The 20,228-nt window shown below is 44.5% G+C and overlaps 1 protein-coding gene across 5 annotated transcripts in view; it reads left to right on the forward strand.

The window, feature by feature from the left end:
• Positions 1–20,228, forward strand: part of NDUFAF7 (NADH:ubiquinone oxidoreductase complex assembly factor 7) — a 268,244-nt gene that overhangs the window by 117,466 nt on the left and 130,550 nt on the right. For 4 of the 5 annotated variants that reach the window (XM_033935902.1, XM_033935906.1, XM_033935905.1 and 1 more), the window contains one exon: positions 11,150–11,260. The exons of the other annotated variant lie outside the window; for it this stretch is intronic. In XM_033935902.1, the coding sequence (XP_033791793.1) occupies positions 11,150–11,260 (111 nt within the window). The remainder of the gene's footprint in view (positions 1–11,149; positions 11,261–20,228) is intronic. 5 annotated transcript variants of the gene reach the window in all.

Genomic DNA, 20,228 nt, shown 5'->3' on the forward strand with positions numbered 1-20,228 from the left:
GGTCCGACAGTTACTTCAGACCATGCTCCAGTATGGATCATAATTAAAGATTCCCAAATAAAGGATAAGGCTCCTTGGCGATTGTATGGAGATTATGCTTTCCTAGAATATATACATCAACAGTGGAGTGATTATCAAAAAAATAATGTGAAGCATAGGAAAGAGCCTGGTCTTTATTGGGAGGCTGCGAAAGCAGTGTTGAGAGGTCATATAATAGCATATCTTAGTACCAAGCGAAAATTGCGGGATCATGCAATTTTGCAATTAAAACAAAAGTTAGTAAGACTGAGGAGAGCTTATTGTAGTTGGCCTAAGGAGGGTATGAGGATTAATCGGCTGTACAAGCGGAATTGAATGAGCTGCTTCATCAGAGAGCCAAAAAATCTGATATGTATTAAAAATTTCAATTATATCATTTTGGAAACAAACCTAGTGGTATGTTAGCATGCATAATTTGTCAGGAGAGAGGCTCAGGTTATATTCTGACTCTTCGGGATAGAATGGGGAAGTTGTTACATGATGATAGTAAGATATCAAAGGAATTTCGTCATTTTCTTTGAGACACTATTCCAGAGGATCCCCTACGGGATTGAATCCAGCGGTTTATATGAATAGTTTGGGTTTGCCCAGGTTGTCGCAACAGTCTTCTCAAATACTTAACCTGCTTCAAGATCCTGAGAGGCATAGAGAGGGTGGATAGGGACAGGTTCTTCAGACTGAGAGGGACAACAGGTACGAGGGGGCACTCGGAGAAACTGAAGGGGGATAGGTTCAAGACAAATGCAAGGAAGTTTTTCTTCACCCAAAGGGTCGTGAACACATGGAATGCGCTCCCGGAGGAAGTGATCAGGCAGAATACAGTACAGGGATTCAAACAGGGATTGGACGGATTCCTGAGGGACAAAGGGATCGTAGGGTACTGAAACCAAGGGGTGATTCAGACAGGTCGTGACCTGTTGGGCCGCCGCGGGAGCGGACTGCTGGGCGGGATGGACCTGTGGTCTGACCCAGCGGTGGCACTGCTTATGTTCTTATGTTCTTAATTAGCAATTCAAAAAAGTAAATTGGGAAAAGCTCCAGGCCCTGATGGCTTTCATGCTAAAATTTATAAATTAATGGGAAATAATATTTTACCATTATTAACTGAATTGTTTAATCTGATTATAGATGGGCAGGTTATGCCGGATTCTCTGAGAAGAATCCAGGTGATTGTTTTACCTAAAAAGGGAAAGATTTGACTCTCCCAGAGTCTTATAGAGCAATATCATTGTTCTGTTTTGAAACAAAGTTATTGGCATCAGTAATGGCTAATTGTTTAGCACAAGTTCTGCCGGTTTTATTAGTGTCTCCACAAGTAGGCTTTGTTAGAGGACGTAGATCTGTGAAAAATATCCGAACCATATTGGCGTCATTACAAGAAGAGCATGTTTCAGGGACACCCTCATTACTTATTAGCTTTGATGCAGAAAAGGCATTTGATAAAGTGAGATGGGAGTTTTTATACGTGGTACTGGAAAAATATGGTATAACAGGCAGAATGGGGGACGAAGTGTGAGATAATAAAATTTGTGGACGACAACAAACTGTTTAGTGGAACTCGGACTAAAGAGGACTGCGAAGAATTGCAAAGGGACTTGAACAAACTAGGGGAATGGGCGACGAGATGACAGATGAAGTTCAACGTTGAGAAATATAAAGTATTACATGTGGGAAACAGAAACCCGAGGTACAACTATACGATGGGAGGGATGTTATTAAATGAGAGTACCCAAGAAAGGGACTTGGGGGTAATGGTGGACATGACAATGAAGCCGACGGCACAGTGCGCAACGTCCGCTAAGAAGCAAACAGAATGCTAGGCATAATCAAGAAGGGTATTACAACCAGAACGAAAGAAGTTATTCTGCCATTGTATCAGGCGATGGTGCGTCCGCATCTGGAGTACTGCATCCAATATTGGTCGCCGTACCTTAAGAAGGACATGGCGTTACTCGAGAGGGTTCAGAGGAGAGCAACGCATCTGATAAAGCTGATGGAAAATCTTCCATACACTGAGAGATTGGAGAAACTGGGTCTCTTTTCCCTGGAGAAAAGGAGACTTAGAGGGGATATGATAGAGACTTACAAGATCATGAAGGGCATAGAGAGAGTAGAGAGAACAGATTCTTCAAACTTTCAAATAATAAAAGAGCAAGAGGGCATTCAGAAAAGTTGAAAGGGGACAGATTCAAAACAAATGCCAGGAAGTTCTTCTTTACCCAACGTGTGGTGGATACCTGGAATGCGCTTCCAGAGGGCGTAATAGGGCAGAATACAGTACTGGGGTTCAAGAAAGGATTGGACAATTTCATGCTGGAAAAGGGGATATAGGGGTATAGAAAGAGGATTACTGCATAGGTCCTGGACCTGTTGGGCCGCCGCGTGAGTGGACTGCTGGGCACGATGGACCTCAGGTCTGACCCAGAAGAGGCATTGCTTATGTTCTTATGACCTCTGGCTCAGATGTGGATGAATGGAAAGTTTACGGATCCTTTTGAAATAAGAAGAGGGACTAGACAGGGATGTCCCCTCTCCCCATTGTTGTTTGTTCTTACCTTGGATCCTCTTATATGTGAAATTCTTGGAAATCCAGAAATCACTGGGGTACGTTTGGGGTTAGAAAATTTTAAAATATCAGCATTTGATGATGATTTATTGGTACTCACTGATCCGGTTTCCTCGCTCCCAATTTTGTTAGAAAGTATACGTGAATATGGGGATTTTTCAGGATTTGCTTTAAACAACTCTAAATCAGAAGCTATGGCAACATTATCCCAGACTAAAGAATTGTGGCCAGGGTCTTTTCCTTTACGTTGGGCAGGTAATGACTTTAATTATCTAGGTATTCATTTGCCAGTAGATCTGAGTAGACTTTATAAATGTAATATTACTCATCTTTTGGAGGATACTAAGCGTCAGCTAGAAATATAGGCTTCGTTGCCATTGCAATTGAGTGGGAGAATAGCACTTTATAGGATGATCATTTTTCCATGCTGGTTAAATACTCTCCAACAGTTACTAGTGTGGATTAAGAAGACAGATCTTTTGCTTTGGCTTCTGTTTTACAATGTTTTTTTGGAAGGGGAAGAAACCTAAATTGAGGTTGGATTATATGATGGGCAGTTGGAAAAGGGGGGGATGAGGATGCCTATTCTTTATTTGTATAATTTGGCTTATAGCCTTTAACATCTTAGAAATTGGTTTCTTGGAACTTCAGAATATATATGGTGTGAGATGGAACGCTCTCTTTTTCGGCCTTTGAACCTTCATTTTCTTCTACAAACATCTCTTTGTAATTTACCCATTAATTATAGGGATCATCCGATATTGAAATATATGAGGATGATATGGATTGCTTTGATGAAGATTTGGAAAATCAAGGTGTAAGGTTTGTTAGTGGCCCCCACAATGTATGGTTGGTGGGGTCACTTGAGAGGCGCCCTTACAAACGCCAGGTCTCAGGTTCAGTTCCCTCACAGATGATTCACCAGGAAGTAGAATCAAAGAGGCACAGCCAGAGGTGATTGCATAAAGAATATATTATAGAAATAGGCTTACAGAAAAGTAGTATTCATAGGCATTACAACAATTAAGCATTACAATTTATGAGAGAACAACGCAGTTTCCCTGCCTTACAGAGTTCAGAGGAAAAGAGAGACATAGAAGCCTGAAGTTCTAAGGAGAGGCAGAGAGAGAGAGAAAAAGGGAGATGGGGTGATGGTCCAAGCTTCGTATTCCATAGATAAAGAGAAGGATAGACAGAGAAAGAGAGAGAGCTAGAGCTGCAGATGTGTTGCAGAAAGGAGGCTTTTATAGCTTGGAATCTTATTCTGTGTATAGAAACTATTGTATGTCCCAGTATCTTTCTGTTTAGAATTTGTAAACTGTTTGAAACAATGGTTAATTTAATTGATAAGGAGGGTGTGATACTTGCAGGCATGGTAGATGGGATTAGTCTCTGGCTTCTTTGTCCCATTCAAGCAGCCTATCTTCTTGATAAACAATCCAGTCTGCACGGTATAAAGTGAAACCTTTACTTAAAAATATAACCCCTAAGCTACATTTAGGATATGAAACAATAGGTAAAAAGAACATTGCTCAATTGGGCTAGTTAAAAAAAAAATGGGGAAAAGAGCTCTAGAAATGGCCAATGTTATGTATCCTGGGGTACCCCCTAAACTAAAACAAATAGACAAAAGACAGACTACATGGCACAGTCAACATAAAACACAAATTTTTAGGCGTGAAACTATTCTTCCATCTGTCAAGTGTTCAGGGCTGAATTTAACTCTGCAAATAAACACATTGTTATAGAAAAACACAGCAAAGATGAACACCTGAGTAGTACAAATAATGCATATCATAACCATCTCATATTCAGAAAAGGTAGGAACCTTGGAAAACATTAGAAATATCTTTGTGCCAAAACTGGTCTGGGATGGCTATGTATATATCCGAACTGCTGCTAAGAAAAAGAAAAAACATTTTAAATTGGCAGCATCCTCAAGGTCACTTAAAACAAACTTTGTCCATGTTCCATTCAGGCCAACCTGGACCACATGTCTGCCACCTGGGTCCCACTGCACTCGGAGGAGTGGGTACTGCGGTGCAGAAGTCAGGTGCAGGCTAGATTTGTCTTCTTTTGTCTGCACTGTCGTGTCCTGGCATTCAGAGGCAAGGGGCAAATTCTGAAAATCATTAGTCATGTCTAGGACAGAGAAAAATGCACATTTAGGGTTAAATTTCACAGTAATGTCAGAGTAAGAGGCAGCCACTGGTACTACAGGCTTTGAAATCTTAGGGCCCGAGAGTCTATAGTGAGCCTACTGAAGCTCCCTGATTTAGCAAATGACCAAGCTGGAGAGCCACATGCTAAAGAGATAGGTCTGCTCAGACCCCTCTCCTCCATCTTAGGCACCAGTTCTGTTGCTGGAGGAAGTACTGGATGCTGTGTTTGTGGTTCGGGATCTTTGCCCTCAAACAAAATTTCTGTGTACCTTTTCTCACAATCTTGTGCCCAAACTGAAACATCTGCAGCCTCTGAGTGAGTTATACTACAATCATGCTGCTGCACTGGCAGGCAACACTGGGTGGCTAACTGCACAGGAATTTCTGTACCCAATACAAGACCAGCCACCTCAACTATTTCCTTGCCTGTATTCTCACTCATGCTGGCAGTAGTTTCTACAATGTCTTTCATTTGTTCCTTTTGTGGGATAGACACACACTTTGAAGCTTTGTCATTTAGACCCTGAATCTCACAAATTTCCATATTTTTCTGATCTCCAGTAGGAGGCGCTCTACTTGTAAAACTGATTCCAGCCCCTGTATCAATCAAAGTTAATTTATCCTGACCCTCTATGGTAGTATTAACATTGGGGCAGCTGCAAGTGTCCAATATCAAAGGTGCCACACCTCAAGCTGAATTCTGAGTCTGACTTCTTTCCCTTATCCTGCGTCTCCAAAAGTGAGTCCACAGGTAAGTGAAAGGAGTTCGGCTGGGCTGTGAAGGCTTGAGTCACCTTGGTATTTGGACACAGAGAGTCAGGACATCCCTATGCACTAACACTGTTTTTCCTAGCTGTTAAATCACTTTTTACCCTGTCCAATTCTATCTGCATTGTGTGACAATCCTGTTCCCATTTCATTGTCTCTTTTTCTAATTTTTCCTTTTGGTCTCTGAGTTCATGGAAGTGAATGTAAGTGGAGGAATTTCTGTAACTAGCTCTGACATTACCTCTGTTTCCTGTGTGTGGTGTTTTCTTGTATTGGGGTGCTCCCTCAGCACGCCACCTTCTAGCTTCTGATACTGGAATAATTTGAGCTGGCTGGGTCTTCCACACAGACCCAATCCTGAGCAGTAAAGTGTCAAAAGGCGTAGTTTTAGGGTCCTCCGAGAACAACAGAAGGTGTTTAGTAATCTCGGGAGATAATAATTCTAATAGGAATTCTTTATGTTCTCTCTGACCATAATCTGAGGAAATGGGCCAATGTTCATGTTCGTTAAGTACCGCGTTGATTACCCACACTCTATATGCAAACTGCTCTAGTGTATCGGTTGGCAGGGGTGAAAGAGTTCTAAGTACTTGCAAAGAGGTGCAGCGAAATAGTTGTTCGATGCCCATCTTTACAAACTGGTATGGATGAACCAGAGATCCAAATTTATAATAATGTGAACCCAGGGCTAGGTGCATAAGCTTATCAAAATCCTTTTGTATTTCCCTAGACCCCAGTGAATCAGTATGTCTGTAGCCCATTTGCACCATTCATTTATGTTAAAAGGCATAGGGCCCACTTTCTCCACTATTCTTTCAATGTCACTATCTTTCATATGTCCCTGCAGCACTACAGTTACTGGAGCTGTGTCACTTATAGGGGTACTATTGGTATTGCTCTGGCCTGGTAATGAATTTTCCTCATCTTCATTTGTGGGTTCTTCTTCCTGTTCTACATCTGTAGCTAGTTTACCTTTTCTCTGACCTGCTTCAAAAACAGTGTTCTTTTTCTCTATAAACTGACTACATGGATTATATGGTAAGGGTGGAAATGGTGCAGACGGCAGAATCTGTGAGGTGACAGCATGAACCTGTCCCTGTGAGGCACATTTTGACTTTAAATACTTTAATTCTGCCTTGGCCTCTTCTAATTGTTCATTTACAGCTAAAAAGGAATTTGTAGCTTGAACAATTTGGGTTCTTAGCATGGATATATTAATTTGTGCCTCATCTAAGTCTTTGGACAGCTGATGGCACTGAGTGTTCAAGTCAGTGTTTTCTTGTCTTAGGCTAATAACTCCCCTTAATATTCCTTGAATGAAAAGGCATTTTCTTTTATTTGTTTTCTTTCTAAATTCCTGAGAATGAGAAACCATTTGTTTCTGAATATCGTGCCATGTGTGTTCTGGAAAATTACCCTCATAAGGACCCCCTTTCATGTCAAAATATTTGTGTACAATATCTGTGAGTTCTTGAAAATCAAAAGGGTTCATATTTGAGGCTGCAGAAGTCTGCCTTGGTTCGTGGGCCTTGCTCATATATTTATATGGTCTTCTAAATGTCCCTGTCTGTGTGTAGCCTTTGAGATTGAAATGCTCCCACTGATGAAGGAGGGAGACTTTAATTAATAGGTAGAAAATCGAGGTAAAGTGTGTTAGGCAAGAGTCATTGGCATAAATAATACACTTATGCCCACACTTGCCCACACTGGTTACTACCTGAAATTTACAGGCAGAAGTTTAGCAGGAAAAAATATAAGAAGTCTGTTAGAAGAGCAGAGGTGTCAGCTGCCAGTTCCAGTCCAGTGTGCACTGGGCCTTTCACCAGGGCAGAGACTGACAAGAAATAGAATTAAAAGCACAAGGTAAAAAAGTAAAAGTTATTAGTACAGATGTGGCGTGTCTTAATTGAGTGACTGTTTTCACTTTGAACCCTGCTTTTCTTCAGAGCAGCTCAAATATTCTTAAATGCAACACACTCTAGCAAGCATATAATAGCAAATCATACAATGCAAACTGGCACAGGTAAACTACAAAGACTTTTGATAGTAAAATCTCACCAAATATAAAACCCAAAATATTACTGAAACTTTTCACAAGTGTGTCATCCCAGTCTAAACAATTTAAGGGTTCCAGAAAGTCTTTTGATTTCTATCTCACTCTGTCTATCAATCAAAAATACAAAGTCTATTGATAAATAAAATCTCACCAAGTATAAAACCCCACAATATTACTGGAACTTTTCACCAGTGTGTCATCCAGTCCAAAGTACAATCAATCTAAGGGTTTTCCAAGGTCTTTTAATTTCTATCTCACTCTGTCTATACATAAAAAAAATTGAATTCTACTTACCCAAATGAAATCATCAGGAAGGACCGAGAGAAGCCCCCAAAATGTAAGGTTTGTTAGTGGCCCCCACAATATATGGTTGGTGAGGTCACTTGAGAGGCGCCCTTACAAACACCAGGTCCCAGGTTCAGTTCCCTCACAGATGATTCACCAGGAAGTAGAATCAAAGAGGCACAGCTAGAGGTGATTGCATAAAGAATATATTATAGAAATAGGCTTACAGAAAAGTAGTATTCATAAGCATTACAATTAAGCATTACAATTAATGAGAGAGCAACGCAGTTTCTCTGCCTTACAGAGTTCAGAGGAAAAGAGAGACATAGAAGCCTGAAGTTCTAAGGAGAGGCAGATAGAGAGAAAAAGGGAGATGGGGTGATGGTCCAAGCTTCGTATTCCATAGATAAAGAGAAGGATAGACAGAGAAAGAGAGAGAGCTAGAGCTGCAGATGTGTTGCAGAAAGGAGGCTTTTATAACTTGGAATCGTATTCTCTGTATAGAAACTATTGTATGTCCCAGTATCTTTCTGTTTAGAATTTGTAAACTGTTTGAAACAATGGTTAATTTAATTGATAAGGAGGGTGTGATACTTGCAGGCATGGTAGATGGGATTAGTCTCTGGCTTCTTTGTTCCATTCAAGCAGCCTATCTTCTTGATAAACAATCCAGTCTGGCTGAATGATTAATGTATGTGAATTATGTGCAGGAGCACAGAATTCTGCATCCAGAGTCAGATTGATATAATTTCCCATAGGCCTTCGCTGACATTAGTAATGCCAACTAAGAATGCTAGCAATAACTATGCTGACACAAAGCATACTGACTCTCTTCCAATAGTGGGGAGTTCCACCTTTCCTCCTGGTATGGAACAGGGCTCTATTTGCAGATGGGCAGATTCTTTGTTGGAACATATATTTTCTTTTGTGGGAGAAGACAACAATATACTTTCATTTGACGCATTATTGACTAATTCGGGTGTGAGGCACACAGACATATATGCTTATACGCAATTAGTTCATTATATTACCACACTGAAAAAGGAAAATTTGACATTGGGAGTGGGATATAGACTGGGAACTTTGTTTGAACATTTGGAAGTTCTACCCTCAATATCATACTTTAAAAAGACCCTTTATTTTGTATATCCACATATGAGCTATAAATGGATTGCAGATAAGTGGACTGAGGAATTGCGAATGGAAATTAGTGAGGTAATAATAGAAAAGACTCTTCAATTAGGCATTTCATCAATATCTAGCACTTATTACCGTATTTTTCAATCCATAAGATGTACTTTTTCCACCTATGGAGCAAATACCCATACCCCCCCCCCCCCCCCGTTATCTTATTTTAATTTTGGTACCCTCCCTCGCTGGACACGGCTGCCTCTCTAGCAGCAGAGCAGTGCACAAGGCTGCCTGCCTAGTCCTGCGCCGCTTCCATTCTCATGGGAAGTGGCGCGGGACCAGGCAGGCAGCCTTGTGCCGCTCTGCTGCTACAGAAGGGAAGAAGAGGCAGCCGCGTCAGCTGATCAGGAAGGCTCTGCTGCTGGAGACATGTTCTGCTTCACACACACACTCCCCATGGGCCGGGCACAAGCAGCAGCCATCGGATCCGGCAGCTGCTGGAAATTGGCATGACGGCGCAGCCCTGACGAGAGCGAGTGGCTTTGTTAGCAGCAGCGGTGGCTGGTTCCGGCCTCCAACTCTCCTCCCTCCCTTCCTCCATGGCAGCACTGGGCAGCATATCCGGGCCTCAGCTGCCTCCACCGCCGCTCCTCTGACTCCCTTCGCGTACGGGCGGGACATGGAGGAATGGACCCATCAAGCTGCGCCGGAGAAACTAAAGGTATGGGGAGAGGTCAAAGGGGGTGCGGAGGAGCCTGCCTGCCTGCCTCGGGGTGGGGGGTGGGGATGAGGAGGAGTATAGGAGGAAGGAAATGACAATCCCAGCATAAGAATCAGGGCAATCAATGGAGGGAAAGAGACAGAGCAATCCCTGCATAAGAGAGAGAAATCCCAGCATAAGAACCAGGGCAAACACGGAAGGGAACGAGACAGAGCAAAGAAATGCTGAAGGAGGAGGGAGCATAGGGGCAGGGACATGGAATAATGCTGGAAAGGGGAGGAATAAAGAGATGTGATACTTAATGGAAGGGGAGGAAATGGTACACATGGATAGTTAAGAAGAGAAGAAAGATAATACACTTTGGGGGGCCCTGCCTGCTTGCTTGCCTCGGGGTGGGGGGCCCTACCTGTCACTAGGCCACTATGCCTGCCTGCCCTTTGCCCTGTTCCTCCCTACCACTAGACCACCAGAAGAGGGAAGGGTCCAGAGCCTGGCAGGAAGGGGGGACAGGGTCCAGAGCCTGGCAGAGAGAATTTGGTTCAGAATTATTTTTTTCTTGTTTTCCTCCTCTAAATCTAGGGTGCGTCTAATGGTCAGGTGCATCTTATGGAGTGAAAAATACGGTATAGAGAGAATCTATTTCGAATGGTTATGAGAGCTTATGTTTCTCAAGTTCAGGCTTTACATTTTGGTTGTGCTGAGACAATATTATGCCTAAAATGTAAAAAAATGGGGTCATGCTTTTTAGTTATGTCCCAGAATTTGGAAATTTTAGAATGCTGTTTGTGTTTTTCTTGGATCAATTATTTCTAGGATTGTGGTTCCTTCCCCCCAGATGGTATTATTTCTTCAATGGGACAGGATTTTTAAGAAAGGGGTTAGGGAATTATTTCGCAAATCCTTTATTGTAGATCAAAAATGTATTTTACAACATTGGAAGAAAGTCCTCCCTCATTTTGGCATTGGAGGGCAGCATTTCAGGTCGACCTCCCCAACTTATAAAAAACAGTAAATTTTGGATGACCTGGGAATCTTATATACAGCAATTATCAGTTTTGTAGTGAACTCATTACATTTGTAATCAGAAAGTGAAGCACTATTTATTAGTATTATATGGGATGGGTGGAGGGTGGGAAGGGGGGAGGGAGTGTTGGGAGGTACTTTATTGTGTTTGTATTGTGGTGATAATTGATTGATGATTTCTTTGAATTTATATATTTATAATAACTGAGTTGAGATGATATTCTTTGTAAGATTTTTGTTATGTATATTTTATTCTTAAAACTCAATAAAACATTTAACATAAATTACGTATTTTTTATTGCAAATATTTATCTGTGTGTTGCCAAGTACATTAGGATTGTATGCGATACAATATTTAGTTATTTAAAATATTTATATTTTCTCTTTCTTTCCTCTAGTTGCTAGGCATATGGGTTGTTAGTGAATGGATGGCTGTCGGAAAACCTAAAACTTTCCATTTAGTTGAATTGGGTCCTGGTAGAGGTGCTCTTATGAATGATATTTTGCGGGTAAGCCCTTTATAATTATTAAAGTCTCTTTTTCTAAGCATTGTTAAAAATCATCATCTATTTCTTTATTGCATCCTGAATGCCCAATTAGAGAGTTTCATGGGGACAGAAATCAAATCTGTCCCTGCTAAGATCCATTCCATTCCCCCTTCCTTCTCCGCAAGTAATCTCTTCCATCCCCTGCATTTCCTTTTCTATTCCACACAATACAAAGTTATCTGCTATATACATTTCTCAAAGCTAACATAATTTCAATCAAATTCAAAACAAAATGCTTTTTTTTTTTATCTGGGCATTTATTTTTCCATCAGGTTGGTTCCAGTATTCTTCCTGTGTTCTGCAAATTCCCCTTCCGGTGCAATAGGTGAGACATTCTAGACAGAGAGAAAGACGACAAGGGGCATATTGGGACACTGAAGGGAAGAGGAGAGTCGCATTTTGACAGGAAGGGAGAAAGAAGGGGCTCGGCACAGGAAGGGCAAGGCAGGGTCGCTATAGGACACCGAAGGAAGGGAGGGAGCATGAACTTGGGACACAGAATGCAGGGAGAAAGGGGAGCATCACTTTGGGACATAGGATGGAAGAATGGAGGGAGTGAGGAAAGATGCTGAGGTGGGGGAATAGAAAGGGAGAATTGTTGGGCATGAGTGTCTGAGTGAGAGGGAAAGAGAGATGATGCACTTGGGGAAATAAAGAAAGCAGTGAATTGGGCATAGGGAGAGAGAAATATTGGACATGATGGGAGAGGCGTGAGGTACAGATGCATAGGGAAGAGAGAAGAGAGGAAGAAATGTTGGATGTGGTGGTGGAGAGGAAACAGTGGGATGGATGAGAAACCTATCTTTTCTTTCTATTTAAACATACTTTATTTTGAGGACTGTTTCTTTAATGTTTAATGTTCTTTAATCCTTTTATAGACTGTATACTGTACAGGATCCGCATTGCATACAAATTCAACTTAAGAATGGTTTAAAAAACAGAGCTCATTCTTAACCCGGGGACTGCCTGTAAAGCATACAAATTATCTTAATGCTCTCTATACCAGTCTAACATACCCAGTACCTCAATAATAAGATGCAGACAGTAGTCCAGCAGCAAGAGGGGAGCTATCCAGTCTTTTGCACCGAGTGTTGCATGTATGATTATCTCCCAGTTGGCAAGAAGATGGAACTTCTATCTACATGGGTGTAGTCTACGGACATCTGACTCAATCGCAACAAATTGATAAAGATCTGATTGTGGATATTGTCACAGAGCTGCTCCTGTTCCTAGCGAGGAAGCCTTTCCAGAGAAGGGAAAAGAGGTTAAAACCCTTGAAAGTATTCCTAAGCCAGCTAAGGAGAGTCCCAAAGCAGCCCTTAGGAATACTTACAAGCCAAGCCAGTGCTGTGAACAAGTCTGCCCTGTGAACTTCTAAAAGCTAAGTTACTCAGCATTTCACATTCTGCTCTTTTCACTGTTTTTCATCATTATAGCTGCTTAATTTCTCTTCTCCTCCTCCCTGTTTCTTACTTTAAAAAAACAAACCCTTCATAAGAATAAGGGTAAGACTTATATTAACTCTAATTAAATCCTGGTGCCTGTGGCACAGGGTGACTAAAGTAGGGAAAATCCTGTTATAAATTCTATGTTTTAGGGTAGCCACTGATTTGGTATAGAGCCTGCATTTCTGTTTAAAATCCTGTGTTTTAGGATAGCCACTGATTGGTATAGAGCCTGCATTTCTGTTTAAAACTCCTGTGTTTTAGGGTGGTATAGAGCCTGCATTTCTATTTAAAATCCTGTGTTTTAGGGTAGCTACTGATCTGGTATAGAGCCTGTATTTCTGACTTACTAGTTTTTAGCCATTGTGTGTATTGATTAGGTGGAGAAGAAAGGGGCTCTGATTTACTACTAAGGTCCCCCATTACCATCACATTTCCGGTTTTGCATTCTCGCCTTAATTCTGCTTCCAGCTCTTTGTCGTTTGCTTCTGTCTGCCCAGGTGGATGATAGTACAGTCCCAATTTTATGTCAAGTCCATTTCTTCCTGGTAATTTAACCCATAATGATTCCAGTCCTTCCGCCTTCGTTGCCGTATCCACTCTGGTCGAGTGAATGATGTCCTTTATATATAGTGCTATTCCTCCACCCTTCTTGTGAGTCCTGTCTCTTCTATAGGGTTTGTACCCTGGTAGTACTATGTCTCATTTGTTTTCCTCATTCCACCATGTTTCCGTGATTCCAATGACGTCTAGGTCCTCTTTTTTGGCCGTGACTTCTAGTTCACCCATTTTGGTCTTTAGGCTCCTCACATTTGTGAGTTAGTGCTGTCCTCTCTTGGGCCTACCTCTTTCTTGTCTCAGGAACCTGATGCCTATTTATCCTTGCCTGTCTTGTGTGTGTCTTTTGTATGTGTTCTCTTTTGTGTGTGCTCTCCTTGCGTGTGTGCCCGCTTCTTCCTTACCTTACTGTTGTTTTCTGGTGTTCTGGAGTCTTTGGCTGTCTTTGCTCAGCCCTTCTCAAGGCCCCTCGCAAAGGCGCTCTCACTAAGACGAACGCCTTTGCTGCTCGCCTTCGCCGCACACCGAACGGCTGCGTGCCGTTGGCTCTCCCCCTTTTAAGGGGGAGTCCGGGATGAGATGTTGCTGACGCAGTGGGGGTGGATGGAGCTTCCTCTCGCCTGCCCCTGGCTCGCTGCTCTCCTCTGCCTTGGCTCGCTGCTTGCCTGTTCTGCCTCCCTTGCTCTTCTCTCCTCTCCTCTCTTCTCCCTGGCTCCTTCTGTTGCTCTGATCGAGTAGATTCAGCGCCGTTCACGGAGGAGAGTGTTTATGAGCAACTTGAAAAACTGAAGGTGGACAAAGTGATGGGACCAGACGGGATCCATCCCAGGATACTAAGGGAGCTCAGAGAGGTTCTGGCAAGTCCTATTAAAGACTTGTTCAACAAATCTCTGGAGACGAAAATGATTCCTGGGGATTGGAGGAGAGCGGATGTGGTCCCTATTCATAAAAGTGGTCACAGGGATGAAGCAGGAAACTACAGGCCGGTGAGCCTCACTTCAGTTATTGGAAAAATAATGGAAGTGTTGCTGAAAGAATGGATAGTGTACTTCCTCGAATCTAATGGGTTACAGGATCCGAGGCAACATGGTTTTACAAAAGGTAAATCGTGCCAAACGAACCTGATTGAATTTTTTGAATGGGTGACCAGACAGCTGGATCGAGGACATATGTTAGATGTAATTTACTTAGATTTCAGCAAAGCCTTTGATACAGTTCCTCATAGGAGGCTGTTGAACAAATTTGAAGGGCTGAAGTTAGGACCCAAAGTGGTGAACTGGGTCAGAAACTGGCTGTCGGACAGACGCCAGAGGGTGGTGGTTAATGGAAGTCGCTTGGAGGAAGGAAAGGTGAGTAGTGGAGTCCCTCAGGGTTCGGTGCTGAGGCCAATCCTGTTCAATATGTTTGTGAGTGACATTGCTGAAGGGTTAGAAGGAAAAGTGTGCCTTTTTGCAGATGATACTAAGATTTGTAACAGAGTAGACACCGAAGAGGGAGTGGAAAATATGAAAAAGGATCTGCAAAAGTTAGAGGAATGGTCTAATGCCTGGCAACTAAAATTTAATGCAAAGAAATGCAGTGTAATGCATTTGGGAATTAATAATCGGAAGGAATCGTATATGCTGGGAGGAGAGAAGCTGATATGCACAGACGGGGAGAGGAGCCTTGAGGTGATAGTATCCAAAGATCTAAAGGCGAAAAAACAGTGTGACAAGGCAGTGGCTGCTGCCAGAAGGATGCTGGACTGTATAAAGAGAGGTGTAGCCAGTAGAAGGAAGAAGGTGTTGATGCCCCTGTACAGGTCATTGGTAAGGCCCCACTTGGAGTATTGTGTTCAGTTTTGGAGACCGTATCTGGTGAAGGACATAAGAAGACTTGAGGTGGTCCAGAGGAGGACAACAAAAATGATAGGAGGCTTGCGCCAGAAGACTTATGAGGAGAGACTGGAAGCCCTGAATATGTATACCCTAGAGGAAAGGAGAGACAGGGGAGATATGATTCAGACGTTCAAATGCTTGAAGGGTATTAACGTAGAACAAAATATTTTCCAGAGAAAGGAAAATGGTAAAACCAGAGGACATAATTTGAGGTTGAGGGGTGGTAGATTCAAAGGCAATGTTAGGAAATTCTACCTTACGGAGAGGGTGGTGGATGCCTGGAATGCACTCCCGAGAAAGGTGGTGGAGAGGAAAACAGTGACTGAGTTCAAAGTAGTTTGGGATGAACACAGAGGATCTAGAATCAGAAAATAAATAGTAAGTATTGAAGAACTAAGGCCAGTACTGGGCAGACTTGCACAGTCTGGCCCTGATTCTCCAAAAGTGCGTCCCGATTTTAGGCAGCTGTAGGCGTCCTAAAGCTGTCTAATCAGCCAATCGGGATGCACGTTTTTTTTAAAAAATGCTCCCCAGGCAGGCCGCCTATATTGAAGGCGAGGCCCGCAAGACACCTAGGCCCTGATTCTGTATAGGACGCCCGGGAGAGGCGTCCTATTCAGAATCGGCCTAAACTAAACCCCGATTCTGTAATCGGCGTCCATGTTACAAACGCGGGTTAGAAAATCGGGTTAGATTCGACACGGCCCGCTACACTTATCGTAGCAAGAGATCTCTCTGCCGCTATAAGTATAGCGGGCCGTGGCTCCCTGACCGATCGCTGGCAGGAGGGTGCCCAAACCCTCCTGCCCAAAGACGCACCCCCCTCCCCCCGACACTACCGACCGCCCCCCCTGACACTACTGACCGCCCCCCCCCCCCCGACATTACTGATCTCCCCCCTCCGACAATATCGATCGCTGGCAGGAGGGTGCCAAATCCCTCTTGCCCGAAGACGCACCCCCCCCCCGGCGCTAACAACTCCCAGAATTTTGACCCATAAAGACTCTAACTTATCCGTCTATTGTGGCATGTTCTCTCCAGTAGATTCAATTCCCTCTATGACGTATATGGCAATGCCTCCTCCTTTTTGAGTCATTCTGTCTCTGCAGTATAGTTTGTATCCCAGTAGCACTGTGTCCCAGACATTTTCATCAGTCCATGTTTCCATAATGCCGATGATGTCAACGTTTTCCTTTTGTGCCACAGCTTCTAAATTCACCCATCTTATTTCTAAGGCTCCTTGCGTTCATGTACATATACTTGAGTTTGTAGCCTGTTCCCTTCTTGAGTGTCCTGCCCTCTTGTGTCCCTTTTAGTCTGTCTTGTCTGCGATCTGGTGAGTCTTCTCCATATTCCTGCACGGTATCCTCTGGGTATACCTGTTCCCGAACCATCGACTCTCTCTCTCAGTCGACTGTTGGCTTTTTCCTTCTTCCTAGTTTAAAAACTTCTCAACTTCTCTCTTGATGTTGCTTGCAAGTAGCCTCGTTCCGTCTCTGCTGAGGTGGAGTATCATCCTTCCTGAATAGCTTGCTCTTCCCCCAGAACGTTGTCCAGTTGCGCCCGAAGTGGAATCCTTCTTCCTCACACCAGCGCCACATCCACGCGTTGACTGCTTGCAGCTCCATCTGTCTCTTCTCATCTGCCCTGGGTACCTGCAGGATCTCCAAGAATGCTATCCTCTGCGTTCTGGTCTTTAGCTTCCTTCCTAGTATCCGGAACTGGTTCTTCAGTACTTATCTGTTGTAGTTCCTGTTGCTCACGTTGTTCGTCCCCATGTGGATCACCACCACCATATCTCCTTCTTCCACACTGTCGACGATCCTATCAATGCAGCTCAATATGTCTTCAACCTTGGCTCCCGGTAGGCAGGTCACCAGTCGATCAAGTCTTCCTCCCGCTATGTGGCTGTCAACTTGTCTGATGATAGAGTCCCCCACGATGATTGCTGTCCTCTCTATCTTTTCTTGATTCTCCAGCCGCAAGTCAGTGTCATTGGTGTATGTCCATCTCTCCAGCCGTAGGTCCGTCTTCTTCGTTCTTATCCATTTCCTCTCATTCTGGCATTCGTCTTCTTGTGGGTTCCCTCTCTGTTTCCTGATCTTGCTGTTGTGTCCCCCATTTCTTCCTGGTGGCTGTCCGTCTGGTGGTCCACACTCTCTGTAGGCGTATCCCAGCAGTTCCACTGTTGCTGGTGTTTTTCCACGGCCTCCCTGTATGCTCTTCTATGAAGTTCTCCAGCTCCCAGACTTCTTCCTCGATGGTGTCCTCCGTCTTGATGATCTCTGTATCTCTGTCTTCCTCCTCCACTGCTTGAAATGCCTCCAGTTCCAGTATTCTGCCCTCCAGGAGTCTGACTTGCTTCTTCAGACTTTCCAGTTTTCCCCATCAAATGCATATGTAAGACCGTCTCTCAGAAGGGAGGTAGTCATACATATGGCAGACGGTGCAGAAAACTGGGTAGCTCAACATCCTGCTTCTGTCTGCTGCTTCCGTTGCTGCCCACTTGCCGGTCTCCTGTGGATGTCTTCTGTGCCTTGTGTTTTCTGTGTTCGCCTGGTTATGTCCTCAGTGTCCGCCTGGTTGTGTGTCCTTTGTGCCTGCTTTGTCCTCTGTGTGTCTACCTGGCTGTGTGTCCTCAGCGCCTGCTGTGTCCTCTGTGCCTGCTGTGGCTGTCCTCTGCACCTGTTGTGTCCTCTGTGTCTGCCTGGTTGTGTGTCCTTTATACCTGCTATGTCCTCTGTACCTGCTGTGTCTGCCTGGTTGTGTGCCTCTGTACCTGCTGTGTCTGCCTAGTTGTGTGTCTCTGTACTTACTGTGTCTGCCTGGTTGAAAGTCCTCTGCGTCTGCTATGGTCTCCCTCCACTCTTCTTTAGTGGTGGCTCATCCCTTCTCATGGCCCTTCGCAAAGGCGCTCTCGCAAAGACGAGTGCTTTTGACGTGCACCGAACGGCTGAGTGCCATTGGCCCTTCCCCTTTTAAGGGGGAGCTTCAATGGATGACATCGGGGGTGGGCAGAGCTAACTCTTGCTTTTCCTTCTCTCCTGCTTTCCCCTCCGGGTTTCTCCTGTCCCCCTCCGCTCACCTCCTGCTCTTCTCTGCTCCTCTCAGCTGCCTGCAGAGCCGAACGCCTGAGCGCCGTTGACCCCTCCCCTCATAGGAGGCTCTTGAACAAATTTGAAGGGCTGAAGTTAGGACCCAAATTGGTGAATTGGATTAGAACTTGGTTGATGGACAGACGTCAGAAGGTAGTGGTTAATGGAAGTCGCTCGGAGGAAGGAAAGGTGAGTAGTGGAGTCCCTCAGGGTTCGGTGTTAGGGTCCAATCCTGGTCAATATGTTTGTGAATGACATTGTTGAAGGGTTAGAATGAAAGGTTTGCCTTTTTGTGGATGATACCAAGATTTGTAACAGAGTAGACACCGAGGAGGAAGTGGACAACATGAAAAAGGATCTACAAAAGTTAGAGGAATGGTCTAATATCTGACAACTAAAATTCAATGCAAAGAAATGCAGAGAAATGTATGGGGTTTAATAATCTGAAGGAGCCGTATATGCTGGGAGGTGAGAGGCTGATATACACGGATGGGGAGAGGGACCTCGGGGTGATAGTGTCCGAAGAACTTAAGACGAAAAAAAACTGGATGCTGGGCTGAAAAAAGAGAGGTGTAACCAGTAGAAGAATGAAGGTGTTGATGCCCCTGTACAGGTCGTTGGTGGGGCCCCACTTGGAGTATTGTATTCAGTTTTGGCGAAGGACACAAGAAAACTTGAAGCAGTTCAGAGGAGGGTGACAAAAATGATAGTAGGTTTGCACCAAAAGACGTATGAGTAGAGACTAGAAGCCCTGAATATGTATACCTAGAGGAAAGGAGGGACATTCAAATACTTGAAAGGTATTAACGTAGAACAAAGTCTTTTCCAAAGAAAGGAAAATGGTAAAATCAGAGGATATAATTTGAGATTGAGGGGTGGTAGACTCAAGAGTAATGTAAGGAAATTCTTCTTTTCGGAGAGGTAGTGGAGATGAAAACGGTGACAGAGTTCAAAAAAGCGTGTGATGAACACAGAGGATCTAGAATCAGCAAAGAATCTAATATAATAAAACGCTAGCCGCGCATGCGCACTCCATCTTCTTGTTCTGTTTTCCGTGCGCTGTAGAGCACCGCAGGTAGGGGTGCGCATGCGCGCGAAGCTCTCTCTCTCCCTCCCCCCCGAGGCGGATGTTGGCCGGCGCGGCTGTCGGCGTCTGCAGGCCTCAGCAGCCGAGCCCGGACGGCATTTAAAAATAAAACAGGCAACTTTTTAAAGTCCTGAAAAGCCGTCGGCCGTGAAGTATGCAGGCAGCATACTTCACGGCCGATTGCTTTTCCAAACCCCCCACCACCACCGCTGCCGCTGTACCTTTTAAAACCCTCCCCCCTCACCCCCCCCCCCCAGCTTTGTGGTTAAGGCCTGGCTTCTTCGGGCAGCAGCAGCGTTTAAAATTCGCTGCTGTTGTCAGCTTCAGGCCTTCCCCTCTGGCAGGTCCTGCCTACTTCATGTTTTCATGAAGACAGGACCCGCCAGAGAGGAAGACCTGAAGCCGGCAACAGCAATTAATTATAAATGTTGCTGTTGCTGCTGCCTGATGAAGTTGAAGGAGGAAAGGGAGCAGAGGGGGAGAGAATGGTAGGGCATGGAGGTAAGGAGTAGAGAGCTGCACGGGAACGGGGACGACGGGAATCCCGCGGGACCCGCGGGCATCCCGCCGGTTCCCCCTTTGGGTCACGGGGATCCCGTGGGGACGCCCCTAGGGTCGCGGGGATCCCGTGGGGACGCCCCCTAGGGTAGCGGGGATCCCGTGGGGACGCCTCCGAGGGTCGCGGGGTTCCTGCGGGGCTGGATGTACTCAGTCGCGCGGCTCTTCTCCCTACCTTCTCTGCTTGCAGCACAGAGCCGAACGGAAGTCTTCCCGACGTCAGCGCTGACGTCGGAGGGGAGGGAGGGCTTAAACAAAGCTGGATGTACTCAGTCGCGCGGCTCTTCTCCCTACCTTCTCTGCTTGCAG

This window comes from Geotrypetes seraphini, chromosome 3, assembly GCF_902459505.1.
Source record: "Geotrypetes seraphini chromosome 3, aGeoSer1.1, whole genome shotgun sequence".
Taxonomy (NCBI): domain Eukaryota; kingdom Metazoa; phylum Chordata; class Amphibia; order Gymnophiona; family Dermophiidae; genus Geotrypetes; species Geotrypetes seraphini.